This window comes from Poecilia mexicana, unplaced genomic scaffold (genome assembly GCF_051168715.1).
Source record: "Poecilia mexicana isolate PSO_F unplaced genomic scaffold, ASM5116871v1 scaffold_7, whole genome shotgun sequence".
Lineage (NCBI taxonomy): Eukaryota > Metazoa > Chordata > Actinopteri > Cyprinodontiformes > Poeciliidae > Poecilia > Poecilia mexicana.
Window position 1 is genome coordinate 4174449 of NW_028263376.1, and position 19053 is coordinate 4193501.

General features: G+C 38.6%; 1 protein-coding gene across 1 annotated transcript; it reads right to left on the minus strand.

Annotated features, from left to right (window-relative positions):
- Positions 1-1072: 1072 nt before the first annotated feature.
- On the minus strand, positions 1073-18520 carry LOC106915449 (Krueppel-like factor 15). The gene is made up of 3 exons (XM_014983044.2): positions 18127-18520; positions 15013-16578; positions 1073-4541 (listed from the first exon to the last, which is right to left on the minus strand). The coding sequence occupies exons 2-3, from the start codon at positions 16500-16502 to the stop codon at positions 4364-4366; spliced, it is 1668 nt and encodes a 555-aa protein (XP_014838530.2). The 5' UTR covers positions 16503-16578; positions 18127-18520; the 3' UTR covers positions 1073-4363.
- Positions 18521-19053: the final 533 nt, after the last annotated feature.

The window sequence follows — 19053 nt, forward strand, 5'->3', positions numbered from 1 at the left end:
TCAGAAGTGCTGTCCTCAAAAAAATTAGGCGCAAAAAGTCAAGAAAGGAAGCTGATGCAGATGTACACTTTTTAAAAAGGTTTTAAATATAAATATTGTGTTTTGTTTATTGTTAAACATTAAGAAAGCAATGCAGAACTACACAATTTTATTTTAAATATATAGAAATTGTTTTATAGATTTCTTGTCCTTAATAATGAAAAAAATGAGATTTTCCTAATTTCTTTTCCTTATAACATTTCCTACCGTGCAAAAGTCAGTTAATAAGGAGTAAATGGAGTTGTTTTCATATTGGTATTAATTTGACGTGCTTTATTTTGAATTTGCCAAACCAAACCTCGATTTTAACATTTCGATTCACTGACTGAACTCACGTTCAATTCAGTTCAGTCTATTTATATAGCGCCAATTTGGAACATGTCATCTCAAGGCACTTTACAAAAATCAATTCAATCCACTGATTTACTAATCAAATGTGGGCCAAGCTGTACTTGCTTAAATACATGAAATTCATGCTGAGTAGGAACATTGGTTCTAACATACAGAAACTAAAGGCAACAAAGTTCACAAATGTGCATTTAGCCAAGAAAACTCCACTGCTGCGCCAAGATTTGAACATTTGAACTGATCTAAATCAGTCTGACGATCCTGATGATATAAATATATCTTTTTTTTTTCTTTTTTTTCTTTTCTTTTTTACATAAAAATGTGTTTTGTGCCCTTAAGGACTTTAAACATCAAAGTTTGGACCTTCAGTAGAACTTTTCAGTCACTTTTTGAAACAGGATTGGTTAAACTCACAGATTAAGGAGTAAATTCTTCAAACACAAATATATTTCTATATTCTGTTTTCCATTTCATAACTTTTTCACACCTGGAAACCCTGGAACTCTACTTTGAATTACAATACCAGAAAAAAACAAAAACTGAAAGCCAAACAAAACATTTGAAGTCCAGTAATATTGGAAACATATTGCAAAAATGGGAACTGAATCTAACTGGGATTATTAAAGTTAAAGCACATCCAAAATATGAGTTGCTATAAATCAGTTAGAGATGAACAACAATAGGATTTAAGTTTTAGAATTTTATTGTAAATGTGTTTTACATAGTAGAACAAAGCAAAAAATATATAAGAATTTGAGTAAATTCTTATTTTTAGTGTGTACAGACCACATATTGTAAACAACTCAGGAGATATTTTATGATGCATCATGTAGAAGCTGCTATTTCACCAGCTGACATGACTTTGGTAATAGCACGTTTTTGGAAAAATAGATGGTCAGGTAAATCTGAAACCATATCCTGACATACTCACTGAGCCACTTTAACATATGTGGTCTAGGAACACCAGAAAAAATATTCTCCTTATTTTACAGTATACATATATATTTTTATATTCAAAATATTTTGTTATGTACAGTTTCTCTACATTTTCAAAAAAAAAAAAAAATCTTTCACAATCACAGATATCATTACAAGCAGTTGTCCTTTCTGATGCATGTACAGTATTTACATACATTCATGGATCACATCTTTAATACACATTCAGAAAAGTGTGTCTTCTGTATGCATGGAAGGAATGCCTGACAGAGCAAATACACTTTCTACATACAGCATCAAGGGCCACGTGCTGAACATTCAAATAGATCCGTCAATCACTGAGAAAATGAACACAAAAAAAAAAAACTTTTCAACAATCATTGTTTTAAATGTGAATAAAAAACACTGACACCTGTCACATTTATGGCACAGAAACCAAGTCCTGCCTTGCTGTGGCACATTTGGCTTAAGTTCAGCTGAGATAAAGAGATACATGGCATCATACAGAGATGAGAGAAAAAAAGAGGAAAACTTAATTTTTTGGAAAATGTGATGTGGCAAAAAGCCCAACACTGTTCCCGTAAAGAAAAGGACAAAGGCAGACATGACATGTTCATTTCAGTGATGTTTTTTTTTATGTTTACCCAAACCTGTTTGAAAAAAAATGAGATGAGTTACGTGATGCAATAACTTCCAGTCTAAACGAATCCAATAAGAAAAGAGAAAACATTCCAGTTAAATTTGTTCAAGTTTCTTTGTATTTTTTTCAAGAAGAACCCAAACACTCCACAAATTAAAGTGACTCTACCAATGGTTTATGAACAAGACACTGTATTTTTATTTTTAACTCTCTGCCAGTCCAAGTTTCAGTGGTTGACATCAGCCAATTTTCCATGATTATTACTAAGATTCAATACCAATGGTTCTAAATTTTGATGTTGTGCCCATAAAATACGCCAAACTAAAATGTCCCACTATGTTCAATCAGTAAATACATCAAAACACAGCATGTACACTGATCTGGGTTTACCAGGAATCAGCTGAATGTTATTCATATGTGGTTTGATACATAAATGAGAATACTCCTCTAATGTCTTCATTTTCTGTGTGTTTTAAAATGACTCTCTCTGTAGTATTTCTGATTTTTATGTTTAAGACATATATAATAAAAAATTGCAATTAGTAAAAAACTGAAATCTGCAGGTCAGATCTCAGAATAATTGATATTAACCAAACAAATCCCCCCCACCCCCCCCCCAAAAAAAAATGATCCTGGTATAAGCCTTAGAGGGACAGTTGCTTTGTTTCACTGGGATTCTTCAGTTATTAACAGCAATAGTTTTAACAGAAAGTTGCTGAATTGCAACAACGGTGTAAAAACAGTGAAATAATCCTCAGAGCAGTGGAAGGCTGTTAATTTAGTTTATTTTATTCAAATAACTAAACCTGAAAATGTTCATTTTTACAAGATGTAATTTTCAAGTAGATGTTAAAAGTCAACTATTTCACAATGAGTGTCTCTTTCGAAGGTGTATAGATGGTTATTATCTGCTGACATAGCCTGACAACCAAGTCAGTCTGGACAATTCCTGTTTGGGTTTTTAAAATACCTAGCTAGCTAAAAGGTGCATCTCACTGTTAGTTTTCCATCTGTCTGAGCGTCTCTCTTCACTTCTACAAACTTGTAGAAAGTTCGTAGAAACGTTTTAGAAGTTTCTTGTAGAGTTTCTACCACAGAAACTTGAGAGTTTGTACTCAGAGTACAAACTCTCCTGTTTCTAGAGTAGAGAGTAAAGAAACTAACACTGCATACAACTTTACCGAACCTCCCTTTAGAAAACATGAACTTTCCATCTTTTGAACTTTCCAGTATATTTTTTAATGGTCCAGTATCTTACCCAATTTTTCTCTTAAATTCTACTTTGGACACCTTTATTTTGTCAACCAGGGGTGATTTCTAAGTCAGACAAGATAAATTATACTGATGTTCACATTCAAAATCTATTTTTGTTTGGCAGTGGAAGAGAAAAAACTAATTTTGTTTCAGCTTATTCAGATTAGGTCTACTGCTATTTCATAACAGTGACACGAGGCAAATGAAATTACATAAAGTTATGAATGATATGGCAAAATATCACCAAGTCATAAAAGAGAAGTTGTGATGCGGACACACAGGACCATTTGGATCCACCATTAGCTTTAGCTTCAATTCACAGTCATCCATCAAAATAGGTTTTGATGTGATAGAAGCTTTTTGAGGAGAATCAACATTAAACTGACTCAGACTGCAGTAAAACAACATAATTTACTCAGAGATTCTCCGATGGGACAGACCACTGAAAATTTCCTATGTGCCAGTGCTAATTACACAGTGTGAAGATTTACAGTGGAGAGCAGTAAATCAACATGAAATTGAGCTTTGTTATTTTGTGGAGCTTCTTCAACATTTTTCCCAATTTTGAGATTCTGGGGCATCAAAGAAGCCTTTTTAAAGCTTGAGGAATGGTGATGCATCTGCTACTTTGAAATCCTTGAGAAAGAATTCAACCAAGCCTGCTGTAACATCCTCTTATTTTTTAGGCTCCATTTTCATGTTTCATGTTCATTGTTGGACAATAATTTGTTTTCCTTTTCAAAGAAACAATTACCAGAAAGGTAAAAAAAAAGAAAAAAAAGAGGGATTTTAAAAAGTATGGATATGGATGATTTGTTCATAAGATACTCCTAAAAGTGTAAAAATAGTAAATTTGTCTTCTAAACATATAAGCTAAAAGATTTGAGGATGAAATTTCTATATATGAAAAGCTTATTCCACCTGTGACATTGCTGCGTCAAGTAACAGTTTCCTGTTTAGTTTTGTACAGTCTTCTGCTCGTTCCCCAATAAATTATCACAGTACCAAGAACGCGTGTCACACGCACATACAGCCCTTTACTGAGGCCTTTTAAGGGTTTTTGGACTGTCCTCCTCAGTCTTTCGTCACAGACATCCAGCCCTCCCTCTGTCTCCTCCACTGAGCGTCACTCCGTCACGTCGGGGGTTAGAGGGGTCCATTTACAGAGCGTCCTGTCCTGTTGCTTCGGGGAAAGCGGTGGACTTTGAGGTGTTTTGACAGGTGATCGCTGCGAGCAAACTTCTTCTCGCAGACGATGCATTGGTACGGCTTCACACCGGAGTGGGAGCGGCGGTGCCTTGACAGCTCATCGGACCGGGAGAACCTGCGGCGAAGAAGCCAACGAATGAGATCCACCACATTTTATCAAGCGAAAAATTATATATTTGTAATTTTTTTTTTTCTAATTAAATCTGACCAAAAGTGTTAAAACATTTAAAGTACTTCAAAGTAGACAAAAACAAACCCAATCTTTGGTAAAAAGTCTTTCCTGAAAAGAAAGTATTGAATTAAGTCACGTTTCCCAATAAGATAAAAAAAAGTTGTCAGTCTATTTAGATGAGGGTAATCTGAGAGGTGTAATACTTTGCATGCAACTTCTCTGTGAAGTCAAAGAGCCATCCCATATTTAGCTCAACACATGAGCACGGTTAGCCTGGGCCAGGTCTATTCCTGTCCTGATCTGCCGTGGTCGCTACGGGCTCCAGCCAGCTCAGCTGCTGTGACAGCGAAGGGTTAAGTGGATGACAGAGTAGTGCCTCTGCGCACTACATGTGCATCTGTATAGTTAGTGAAGCTGTTAAGATCAAATTAATCTGTAACAAAGATCAGTTTCACAGTGGCTGCAGCCTGCTTTAGACATGAAGGTGATAATTCACAGAGATGTAAAAACATCATTCGTGGTTACGTTTGCCTATTTGCACTCCAGACACTCATACCACAAATGGCGTACTCATTACTCGAAAGACCCATGCCTAAAAGAAGAGAAAATCCTCAAAAAAACATAAAAAACCTATGTAGCTTACGTTATTATGTCTTGCCTTTCTCATCTTATCTGACATACGGTCAATAAACAAATAATCAGGTCAGTGTTGTACTCAAGGTCAGTCTGTATCAACATGTTTTGAGGTTGCAGCTATGCCTTGGATGTCACGACACTGGAACATATGTCATCTTTTGTAAATAACAGACCGGTATCACCTTTCTACGCATCTGGTGCTGCAATAGGATTGCCATCAAAACCATCTAATGCAAATACTTAGTCATTTCAAAAGGTTTCGTCAGGTAAGCATCACAGCTGAGACGTCAATTTGATTCAAATCAATTGAATCTACTGCGTAGCTCAAATGTTGCAACAAATATTAAAGATTAACACCTCTTAATCTCATGCTACCTTATGCAGATGCTCAGTCTGTGCCAACGGAGGTTTAATCATTGTTTATGCTGAAAGTTTAGACTGTATTCTACTAATTTCTGATTAAGTCAGCAAATGCTCTAGTTATCTGACCACCTGACATCCTACATAATTATATAAATTGACACTGTAAGTTCACTGCAAATGAAATGTATTTCTTCCTTCTCTTGTGATGAATTTTAATCCACTCATCCTCTATAAAGGGTGAGCCAAAAGCATTTACTTCAAAGATGTGGCATGACTTGATGTTCTACAAACTGGCTTTCTTGTTTCAATTTTAAACCCATCTAGTAAATATTTATCATAATACTATTATACAAGTTGAGATAGCAAACAGTGTAACAGCAGCTTAACACCAAACGCCCAAAGCTGTCAACGTGATGGCAGAGTAAATGTTTCATTTGTTTCTTGCTTTTGTGATATTGGAAAAAAAACAACAACAACAAAAAAACATTTATTCATAATATTTAGCAACTTCTAGACAAGACCAAGCATACACAGCATCATTCATACACAAATTTTATTTTTGTTTTTTTGCCACAAAGCCAACAGAAATATTAAAATAAAAATAAAGAATTTGACAAACATTGCATAAAAATAAATATAATTATGTAATATAATTTTAGATCCCAAGCTGATCAAAAGTTTCTGTAAACAATTATTTTTCTCACTCTAAATTTAAAGGAAACAGTTTCTGTTCTCGGGTTTTCAAGGAATTTGTTTCACATTCTAGGAACATAAAATGCTAATCTGACCTTGTTCAGTTCTGGTCCTGGGAACAGGATAGGAACAGGACCAGAGGTCTCCGAAAACCTCAAGGGTGGTTTATATTTGACAAGTAATTTAAAAGTTTGTTTCAGCCCAAGACTGTTTAGTGCTTTATAGAGCAATACCAAAATCTTAAAGTTGATCCTTTTACAAAGTGAATAACAAGAATAAACATCCCAGGACAGGCCAAAGTTCAAGGTCTATCTTGAGTTAAAGACAAAGCCATTAGCTTTTACACTCCTTTTACACTCTTAAACCAAATCAGTTAATATTACTAGAGAATTGAATAGAAACCAATTGCCTTAAACCAGAGGTTCCCAAACTGTGGGGCGCGTCCCCTAGAGGGGGCGCTGTGCCATTGCATGGGAGGCGTGGGCCTCTGGATGAAAGAAAACAAAACATGAACACTGTATGCGCTGGGTTTTTACCTTAGAATTGCCAACTCTCTGTTATTCTTCTGTCAATTTGATACAGTAGGGTTTTCCTCATTTCCCATATCTGTGTCCTCTGTTACTTTTATCAGCAGTTAAAACTGTTTAATCCGTTGTTAACATATCGTAACCTGTTTTTCCGAGCCGCCTTTAAACGCAACATGACCGCTACGACGCTCTCACTGGGTTCAGACCTGTGCAGCAGTGAAGGAGACCTGTTGCTGCTGTGCAGAGCTACGCAGGTGTGTTAGAATCATGGCAGCAAACCAGCAAAAACGCAAAGAACTTTTACAGTTTTTACCCCAAACTAACAGACTGTTGAGTAAAGCTGTTGGATACAGGTAATGTTAGCTAAAAGATGACTAGCTAGCTAATATCAATACAGCACCTTAAGCTTGTTAACAAGTAGCTTGTAGGCTACTGGTGTTGTTGTCTATGTTCAGCTACGATTCATTTTGCCCCCCAAAAAGTTGATTCCCCCCCACCTTGTTTGTCTGGAGCCGGGGCTGAGCATAACAGGGAGTCTCTAAGAATCCGCCCCCCACCCATTTCGCTCACACACATCGTTCAACCAGACAGCTATTTGTAAGCCATAGGGGGGGCAGAAATAGTTTGGAAACCACTGGGGGGGCCCAGGAGAAAAAGTTTGGGAACCACTGCCTTAAACCATCCTGTTTTTTTCACAATGATTCATTTAATTTAGTTAACTTGGATCCTTGGAGCAGAGTTAACACAGCAGGAGCCCCAGTGAACTTCATGCTTCTGTTTTTAACTCCCATAACAGATTTCATATTGAACTGAACAGAGATTCTGTCAGAACTCAACAAGCTGGATTTAAATTAAAAGCACGTTGAAGTTTGGTCAATAGTAGCTCATTAATAGAGTTATGTCTGTCTTGCTAATGTAAAATGACTTGCTAAAACCTGAATGAAAATTTTACAAGTTTTATGAATTTGTCAGCAATCTTCTGAATTGCAGTAAATCTCTGAGTGTTTTAGTTTATTTAGTTTATATTACAGATAGCTAGCAACATTAAAAAAGCAGCTTGTTCAACAAAAAGCAATGGTAATGGTGCCCAAGTTGTGATTTACACTAGTAAATAACTGATTTACAGTGGTAAATCACAACTTGGACAGATTATAGTTGTTTCAAACTCAATACAATCCACCCTGGAAGTCTTTGCCAACATGAAACATTACTATTTTTGACAGACTTGTAATAACTTGACCGGCGACTGACATACAGAATACAGTCTTTGTTAAAATGTTTTTTGTAATTAAGTTATTGGTCCAAAGTTTTTTCATACTCTATCAGAACTCATTACACACACCAAATGTCCAATAAGTAGTACAGTTAACTACTTCACTAATGCCTTTCTAATTTTACCCAATTTGCAGTCTAGCACTGATAAATACAGCGCTGCCCTATGGTCGTAAGTCAACAAAGTAAATGTTGTGTTCCACTAATGAACTTAAGTGATCCTAGTAGTGGGAGCACAGCTAGTCACTCTTGTTTTACCGTATGTTGGTTCCCACAACCTCCCAAAACAAACAGTCAGGGTGTCACAAGACGTTCTTTATGTCCAAAGGCAAGAGAAGTGTGTTGATAATATGATTTTGTTTTAAAATCCATAAAGTCATGGAACTGATTGTTGATAGAGAAATAACAATTGGAGCTTTATATTCAACCCTTTGACTCCCAACATATATTTTGAGACTTTCTTCTAAATCCTGCTGTATCCAATCCTATCCATGTGTTTTACCCTCTGGTTGAAGATATCGCCCAAGATATCTACAGAGCATTAACGCCTGACCAACCGTAGTGTGATTGGTTGCAGACGTCCTACAATCTTGAATGAGACACAACTGAGAGTTTTTCATTTTTCTGAAAAAATCAATGACATAACGTTTGTTTTGCATGTCATCAGAAAGCAGCACACCTTGTGTCTGTGTAATCCTGATTAACAACTCAGGATTATTAGCAACGTACATAACAATGTGCCAACGCTTCAATTCCTGTTGAGAACAGAAATAAACCCACCCAGACTATCCATCATTGTTGTGCCATTGTTGAAGGTTTGCTTCTCGTTAAAGTTCCTGTCCAGCAAAACTGTGTGTTAGTAGTTTTTTTTAAATCAAATAGTTGGTTAGTTCCTGCTTTCTGATGTAACATATTTATTTAGTTGAAGCAAGGTCCACTCTTCCCTTTTTTTTCCATTTTTGTCTTGATTTCAGAATTTAAATTCAGTGACTATAATTAATAACTATTACTAAAATAATTAGATATGGGCACATGTCCGCTAACTTGCTAAAAGTGGAACACATTTTTCAATTAGCACTTAAAAATTTTCGCTAACTTTGAAAACATTTAGCGCACTTTGCTTACCCTAAATATATTTTTCCAGATACATTCTAAAGAGAAAGTTTTCCTTGGATGTTTTGAAAATGTTGTAGATGATTATCAACTGTTCAGAATTCAAGTCACTAGAGTTTTAAATCCATGCTCTTATTATGAAATGGGTTAAGACTGTTTATGCAGCAATTCTGTTTCCTCTCCTTATGTTCTCCACCTGTGATGAGATGCAGACAATGATGTTTATTCTGTACCCAGAATGCATCAATATAGAACAAGATCTTGTATCTCAATAGTAAGCAGTTTAAAATCTACTGATGTCCTCGGTGCTTTCCAACTAAAATCATACCACGGTCAGTTAGGCAACAGAGTTAGCAATACTCAACAATTATAAAACGGAGACCATGAGTGAAAGGCCTGTTCCAAAGAATCACTTCCCGAAGCGCAACCATTCTGGTCGGTTTACTATAACAAATTAGACCCTGTTGAGTGATGATCTATGTTGTAATGTGCCATTGGCAAATAGTGAATATAAACATAGATTAATTTAAATTTAGTGCTTTAGAATTAGCTCCCACTAAATACTGTGTTGCCATATCACTTTGGCAATAAACTAATGTTTATGATTTTTGCTTTAACAATTAAATTTTTGGTTAGTGATGCTTACCACTGTAAATAATATAAGCAGAATATCTTTGGTTTAACAAAGTCTTAATAATATAATATTCTACCTGCTGAAAAGGAAGGTCAGGCATTATAGCTCATTTATTGAGAATTTATGGCAACATCTAAAAAGTTTTGTTTTTTTTGCTTTAGCCAACTTTTTAGGATTTGATGTCCCAATGACAATATTATGATTTAATACCTAATCAATATCGCACATCCCTATTTAAATCAGACCCAAAGTTACTAAAGTAGATGTTTTCTACCAAAGGTGATAAATCTGGAAGAAAGCAACAAGCTCAGGTCTTTACTTTGATGAAAATCAAAGCTTTTCCTGTAAACTCTGTACTCTAAGTGGCTCTACATTTGCCAATGGTAAGCTTTGGCTGACGCATATACAGACATTAAACCCTGGAGTGGTGCACAACCAACTTCAAGCAGGGGCATGAGAGAAACCATGTGCAGCTCCTTGACATACTGGCACTAGGCCTGAGTCCAAGTATAACCCGCTACATCAGGAGAGAGAGGGTGGTGCATTTCAGCAAACATGAAAAACTCATATGTTTCTCATTTTTAATTTGACTCACCAACATTTTCCTTCGACATAATTCATTATCCCATGTTTATGGTCGAGGTTTCTGAGCTCTGTAATCTCTACATTTCAGGGATTGTGACCAAGGTCAGGGAGTTTATGGCTACATGGGTGGAGGGCACTTCTGTTGATCGTCTAAAAGTGTTTTTCACTTTTGATTGTGGGTTGGAGTCCTGGAGGCAGCTTGGCGTGGCTGCTGCGCGACACATAGTACACATATCAGTGTGGGTGCTGTGGGAAACACATGTGCAGGCTTTGTCCCAGCTTGTTCTTAAAGCCAACTCTGCAGCTACGCGAACATAAAAGCAGCGCCGAAGGTGGGGCAGTCAGGTTGGTTACAATTGCATTGCAGCCGGTATTTGTACAGTACACAGTTCACTGCGTCATCTTCACTTTTTGATACAGAATAAAATCTCTCCTCTCGTTTTGCCTCTTGCTTTTGCTCCGAGAGTCCAAATGAATTGCTAAATCAAACTGTAATACATCTGTCATCACCTCAGATTGTGGTGTTGTGATCGCAGATTAATCAGTTATCAAAGACAACAAGCCACAAACCTGATGATAGATGACAAGTACACACACGCCGCAGTGTTGCTACAGCAAACTCTGCTTCAACGCCTAGCCACTGAGAACGAATCAGTGTCTACAAGCAGGTGGGAGCTGGAAATACTGCAAGCTCATGGAAGTTGTATGTGATCCAGTCCAATAGCACTACTAACAGCAAGGCAGATTGAGACGGCAAAATGTAAAAAAGAAAGGTAAAGAGTTTGGTGAAAAGAGAAATGCAGCTTTGACTGAGTAACCTGTTGGCCTGCAGCCAGTGAAATACCACCTCTCTCTACTTCAGAGGGGCCAACACATGGGGAGCTCTTCTAAAGTTACAGAGGGTAAGGGGTGCCTGCCTCACTGGTTTATGTCCATTTCCTGGTCCAGCAGGAAACTGGCTGTGAAGGGGCAACTTTATAATACAGTAAATTGCTGTAGTCACATGCACGCACGCACACACAAAAACACCGTGCAGGTGCCATTTTTAGTGTACTGAAGGTTCCCAAAAGGAACAGAGACCTGAATGTCTGAGATGCATAAAACTACATGATGTTTGGCCAAAAATATACTATTTTTCTTACATAAGTTTTGGAAATGTATTCGTTTTGAATTATACAGGAGTGCAGACCATTGATATGTAAACTTTTCCACATTTTGGAATGGATTTTGGGGGGATTTTGTGTGAGAGACCAGAACAAAGTAATGTAGCATTGGGAAGTGGAAGGAGAACACCACAAAGATGTATGAAAATATGCTTACAAGCATAGCAGGCATGCAAATTCAACCCCATTTGGTCCAATATAATCCAATGTTACCAATTACCTTTACAAATACTACATAGGATGTGTGATTTAATCAAAAACCCAAGTGTTTGGATTTTGTAGTTGGACCCCCTCTGAGTCTTGCTAATTGCATCGAGTCACTCAGTGTGCAGGTATCTCTGCTCCTGCACTAGAATTTGCAATAGTTGATTGTACTGATGTGTTAACTTTGCAGCAATCCCTCATACTGAGCATGCATTTAGATTGACAGAGGAAAGAAAACCCCCAGAGAAACAGACCACCACCAAAACACAACTCTGGATCCAGACACAGAAACACGAGTCCAGGAGGGCTTTCTATGTCAAAGAAAAGTTGCACAATAGATAATCCATCAACTGACAGTGGAAAGAGTATGACACAACTGCAAACATACTGAGACATGGTTGTCCATTTAAACAGACAGGCAGGGACAATCACAAATGGAGATGTCCTTTTTTCTCTAGACAAAAAAAAGTACCCTTCTGAAATGATCTTTTTAAACCATGCATAGTGTGTAGTTCATGGTAGCATTTGTGATTTAAAAGCCTATGTTTCCAGTACCCTACACTTTTGCTATTTTTCCCCACAATATAAGAGAGCACTTAAAATGTATCCTTGTTTTACATTGATTTTTCTTCCTAGGTGGACAGTCTAATATCTGCATTGGATAGCATATGGTTATGAATTAAAATTCATAACCATATGCTATGGTTATATCCCTCATATATATATATATGTATATATATATATATATATATATATATATATATATATATATATATATATATATATATATATATATATATATATATATATATATATATATATATATATATATATATATATATATATATACACAGCTTGAACATGATGTTCAAGCTGTGCCTGTCATGAATCTCACACAACTAAGGCGGGTTCTGATACACACACTGCAACAACAAAACAGAATGGGTTAAATCTGGATGAATGAGATGACTCATGTGTTTAGCTGGCACATACAAGCACAACAGCAGCACTTTTCCTGTTTTTTTTTCTTCATTCCTCAGTAAAATACTGACCAAGAGAAATTATTTAGAAATGATTCCTGCCTTTTCTTTTGAATGATCCTGTTGCTATGCAAAAACTAAACTACTGTCAGTGGATTTTTGTCTAACTAGACCAAAGGATGTTAATTCAGGCCATGCTAACTCTAAAAAAACAAGATATGGAACATTTCATCTCCAATAAATGTGTAATTTGTTTGACATATCAACTAAGAAAAAGTTCACACATGCAAATATATCCCAAAGAAATCCTGTATCACAAACTAAGCCTTTCTCTTTCCGGGAATGTTTCATCAATGGTGGAAGGACAGAGTGAGTGAATGGTGACAGATGTGATCACATTACTCATAATCAGACATTGTGTGCTTGGATTTATGAAAAGATTACAGTGCTTAATGCAGTCTATTTGCTGGAGGTTAATGCCTTGAGCAGTGAGCTCTGTCACATACAATCAGGGATAATGCTGTTGGTTTGTGCTCAACTGATGTATATTGTCAAATGCACTCCTGATACATAAGTCAGCCATTCACTGAGTACAGAGCCTTTCCTCTTTATCTAAAGAATATTGGTACAAGATAATCAGGAAGTCAGAACATTTTCCTCCAGTCAGTCCAAACCTCATAAATAAAAACTTCAGATTTTAATTGTTCAATCTCAAAGCCATTCTCTGGAGAAAAGTGCTCCAACTGTATGATATTTCCTCACTGTACATTTGTCTTTTAATTAATCTCTTATCTCTAGACAGCCGATAGACCTATATTTTCTAACCTTTTAGACACAGGACAATAAAAATAACATAAATTGTGAATTGTGACATCTGGAAGGTGTAAGTGCAATGCAGTTTTTTTAAACCATGTTCAATGTTTAAAGGAACCAATATCCATATTCACTGATGACACTGGAGCTTCTTTAACTAAACCAAACATAAACAGTGGTATAGAATCATTAGAGTTACTTTTTACTCTATTCCCAAATATTATGTTAATCCTAAACATGAGTCCTTGTTATTATGATTGGACCAAGATCCTGACTCTTACCCTATCTTGACCCTGTCAGTAGCAATGCAGATACACAAGACTCTGTGTACAGCCTTGAGCCCTTAATGTACCTTTAGAGGGTGGATTTATTGACCGGGAGTTCAGAAGTTGGCGGAATTAACCTGGAGTTAAAGTACAAATAGGATGTTTCTACTCAGATGGAGGCTTTGATTCCAGCGTAGTACGCTAACTGGAACCTGACAAAGCGGACTTTGTGGATGTGTCATGGATGTGTGATCATGTCAGGCACAAAATATAATAAAACTTCAGAGTCTTTTTGATGCATGAATGTGTATTCCGTGGTTGTGGATGGTGAGCAAACAGGTGCAATAACTAACAGGGGACAAAGTCTGCCTATGGACGACTTCAAAAGGTGCCCTATCTAATCTGCAACTTAGCCATGGTTCAAAAACACACTGATAGCAGGGGAGAGACACAGCTTGCAGAAAAGAACAAACTGTAATTGAAAATGAACAGTCCATAGTGGAGCTCCCATAGAAAATAAGCCTCCTGATTGAAATCCAACCATTTTTTCCTCAAACTATTTTTCTGCATAAGAGAATATGCAGAAACACTCTGCCTTGGAGTGTTTCTTTGAAAGGTATGACAATCTGCCAGTGCAATAGAGCTTACATAAAAAGGATAACAGGACAGGAAAACAGTTTGTCACTTCTTATCTATAATTACTCAGCAAAACAGGGCACTGTTGATATGCTTGTTTATAACATGTAATAAACTCTCCAGATTGAGTAGCATTTTATCAACAGATGTCTGTGAATTAATTTATATGGTCCCATATGGAGTGGAAGTGGATGACCTTGTTTACTGTAATATCAGATGTGGGGAAGTGTAAAGGTATGGAAAAAGTGATGATGGTGGTAAAATTGTTGCCTACTTTGAAACTGCAGGACTATGTTTGGTCTAGTTCTAAGCAGAAATGGCCAGTGTGACTCCAGTGTGACAAAGTAGCTGGCAAACATAGCATAGATTGGCACGATTAGTATTTATGTCAATCTTGGCAGAATTCATAGCTATGCTATCTTATGTAGCATAACACTGCCCACTTCCTGTCCATCTTTCAGTTTAATGATAGGTATGTGTTGGCACATGAGTCACTTTCGCACTAATATATCAACATTGGTTTGCTCACCTCCATCCACAGCCAGGCCACGTGCATGCAAAGGGTTTCTCCCCTGTGTGTCTTCTCAGATGTGCTTTGAGGTGGCTACTCTTGGTGTACATCTTATTACAGCCAGGAAATGTGCACTTGTGCATTTTGATGAGGTCTGCCACTGTGCTCTTCTGGTACCGCTGACTTCCGGTAAGGACACCCGCTGCCGAACCTCCTAGGCCTAACGTCGCTTCCGCAAGCCCATTGGGTTTGGCTGCAATGGGCACTGGTGCAATTCGGACGAATTTGGATGGAGCTGTTTTGCCTGAGTTAGTTGTTGCAGGGGAAAGCAACTGAGGCACTAAAGCAAATGTCTGCCCCTGGATGTTGACCAGGAGCTGGGCAATTTTGATAGACGATGGGGATTCAGTTGGTTGGGAATGGGTTTTATGGGACTGATCCGGGATGGTGTCTGATGCAGCACTGGAATTTGGTTCTTGTTTGACCTGTATGGGCTGGATTTGGAGGATGACGGGCACACTTGAGGCAATGGTAGCACTTTCTGGTGTCAAAGGTGTTAGTGATCCACAGTCTTCCTTCTTGATCCCATCAACACAACTGTCAGTGGAAGTAGTTACACAGCTATCGCCTTCTGTCACTGGTGAGCTGCCTGTATCTGATGCACATGCAGCATACTTAGCCTCTGACTTGGAGGCCACAGGGACAGTTTGATCTGAGTTCTGGGATGGTGATTCAGGTTTTGCTGCGAGTGTCATTGAACCCTCTGACTCCGTATCATCTGACATAGACATGGGAGGTGACATTTCCTCATCACTCCCATTCTCTTCCTTCTCCATTGCTACCATCATGTTCTCTTCAAGGAACTCTTCAATCTCCTCTAGAGTTGGCTGAAAGAGAAGTGCTTCAGGATCCTGCAGCTCATCAAGGAAAACTGGGAATTCAAAGCACTCCTCTTTGGTCAAGTGCTGCTGGACTCCAATTCGCTGCTCCCTCTTGGGCTCCCATGCTAGGCCCATGGGCAAAAAAGGGGATGATGGAGATGAGGAGGTAGAGGAAGCTGGAGAAGAGAAGGAAAGAGAGGAGGAAACAGAAATGTTGCCGCTACTGGAGCTGAATGAGGTTGTAAGGGAGGCCTGTGAGAGAAGGAGGTCCAAAAGACTCTCTTGATTCTCTCCTCCTGATGAGTTGGAGCACCCACTGCTCCTGTTGCTCCTGCTTTCATAGCTAGAGCAAAAAACGCTCCGTGATGCTGAAGATGTGGACTCGGGGCTGGAACAGAGGGAGGAGCGCGGGCTGGAGGAGTCGCTGAGGTCATCTTCAGAGAGGCAAGTCGAGGAGGAGAGCGTCAGCCCTTGGTAAGGGTGGTGCTGATAGGTGCCCGCATCAGTCACCATGATGCCCTGCGAAACACCACCCTTGGTGTGGCGAGACGCGCACCAGTAGTCGGACCCTGGAGAGCAGGAATAATACAGGAAGGTCTCCTCACCAAGTGGCAAGTGATCAACCATTCCTGTGGGGATTGATGACTGCTGACTTTGCTGGGCACTGACGATCAAACTGTTGATGAAGATTCTTTTCTTTTTTCTGTAAAAGAAACAAATATTTAACAATGACACAAGCTTTACTAGACTTCTCAAAAGTGATTCCAAAGAGGCCTGGATATGGCCTAACATGCAAGTTGCACCATGGTTGAGTACAACGGAGTTCCCAGTTTGACTAACAAGCAGACTTTGGATATATCAGTTTGAGTTAGGCATTTCTAATCACACCACAGCTACACTGAGTGTGGTCATACTGTGAGGTACACAGTAGTCCCTTTGGGGTCCTTCATTACACAGCAAACCACCAGACTAAAAATTATTATACCTTTCTGGTCCCTGTCAAATACCTGCTGCTTGTTTGGAAGCTCTGCAAACTTATGACACTTCAAAAGGGAAGGGAACCACATGTTAGGGAACTGGAATGTGTGTGTGCGTGCATGTGTATGAATGTGTGTGTCGAATTTGCAGCTGCTGGTCCAGGCTTCAAGCTGACCATGTGGAATCAGGCGTTCCTCTTTTCTCACCACTTTTAAGATTAAAGCCACATGGTCACTGAACAGTGTTTCTATTTGTCTCCCTTCATGGTCCTTAATTCATGCTAATCTGAGCAATAGAGATTTTCTTGCACTGTGAGATTAGAATGAGGAAAATAATCTTCCAACTTCCTGCAGACTAACCACAAAGTGCATTCATATGTCAAATCAGTTTAGAATACACAGAGTTTCAGTAGGATGATCCATGAGCAAAGGATTTATTCTCTATTTTTATACACTCAGCAGCTCAGGAACAATGCTCTGCCACTACATTTACACGGATTAAAAATACTAGACAACATCAGATGGCTTTGGAGGAAATGAGTGGCCCTGATGTTTAACATGAGTCTGAAATCCATATGAAATCCTCAATAGTGTCTAAGAACTGAAAGGACTGCCTCCGCCTTCCCCTCTTTCTGTAAGGCTGTTTCCTATAAAGAAGAAAAACAGTTTCTATGAAAAGCTCCACATATCTCAAGTAAAATCTGATGTTTAATTCAAGTGGCTGACACAACTACACAGTGCTTAACTCAAATAAATTTGTATTCAATTTCACATTCAGTAATTTGAGATCTTATGAAGGCGGTTACATTTGGGGGTAACATCAAATTACATGGATCGCCAGAGGAGGGGGGTCTGCAGCTGTGGCTATGCCTCATGGAAGGGGAAAAAGTTTGCGAGGAGAGAGTACACCTCACTTTGGCCAAGACTGAAGTCATTTGTCCTGAAGTAACTCTGCGGGTGTGGAACGTCAAAAAAGGGCTTTGACAGCAGGATGCTCTCTTTAACAGCACCGTGGGGTTTGACCTGAAGGGTTTCTCCTCAGCATTCGTGGCATGTTCAACCCTGCAGCCTGAGACTGCAAGTCCAACCACAATCTCAGTTAGGCTTTGGTTTAATGAAAAACCAAGATATTTGTTCAAAGTTTGGTGTTTTTTCACCAGAAAGAGAACAGACAGAAGCTCATGTTGCTCATGTTTCCAGATGACACAAGTTTCTATTTACTCATCAGTGCATAAGAGATCATGCATTTTTGGTTAAAAGCAAAATGAGCTCACCTGTCAATGCAAGGAAACTAAACCCAGCTCCTTCGCACCGTGCGCTCCAGTTCTGGACGAAGGTTTCTGTGCGTAACAGCACGCATTGGCAGTGCAACTCCAACACACGAGCTTTGCTCTTTGCATATCCTTATGCCTCTCTCTCTTTCCCTCCCTCTCTCTCTTACACACACATACACACACACATTCATGCACTCACTCACTTTGAAGGCCTGGCGGATCACTTAACCGTCACATGATCACAAGCTGGGAACCCGTTAAATCAGGGGATTGGCCCTGTGAAGGCTCGCCTGCTTGGAGCATTACAATTGGTTCAGGACGGAGAGAGGCAGGCCTCAGAAAGTGTTGTGAGTGGAAGGAGGAGTAGCAGGGAGTGTGTGTGAAAGCTGGTTTACATCATAAATCATTTAAATGTCTTCATTCTAACCTCAAAGGCTCCAGATGAGACATGTACAGCACTTTACAATGCTTCACTTACATGTGGCAGTGTGTGCAAACACATTCCACTTTTATGGACTGTTCACAGCGCTGCTTCTCATACAGTTTGGTTTATGTAATGTTGGAGTTCTTTCCTTTTCCTGTTATTTATTCATTAATATGTTAGCTAATACTTGATGTGAGATGATGCTGGGCCACCTTGAGACTAGACTTGGCTCATTTCCCAGCACAAGGACACAGCAAAACATGTTGAAGGACTTTGCTCTGATCAGATGAGATCAAAATGATATTTTCTGCCCTGAATACAAACATAGCAAAGCACATCACCCTGAACACAACATCTCAATGGTGAAACACGGTGGTGGGAGAAGCATGCAGTAGGATGATTTTCTTTAGCAGAACTTAAAAAATAGAGTTTTAGTTAAAATTGTTAGTGCCAGACATGTGTTGGGGCCTAGGTGGCTAGGAATCAGTTTATATCGATCCATT

Bases quoted from the DNA above. Each gene is read 5' to 3' on its own strand.
- LOC106915449 (XM_014983044.2), bottom strand. From the start codon at position 16,502: ATGGTTGATCACTTGCCACTTGGTGAGGAGACCTTCCTGTATTATTCC. The intron at 4,542-15,012 runs GTGAGCAAACCA...TCTTCGCCGCAG, and splicing joins TGGCCTGGCTGTGGATGGAG to GTTCTCCCGGTCCGATGAGC.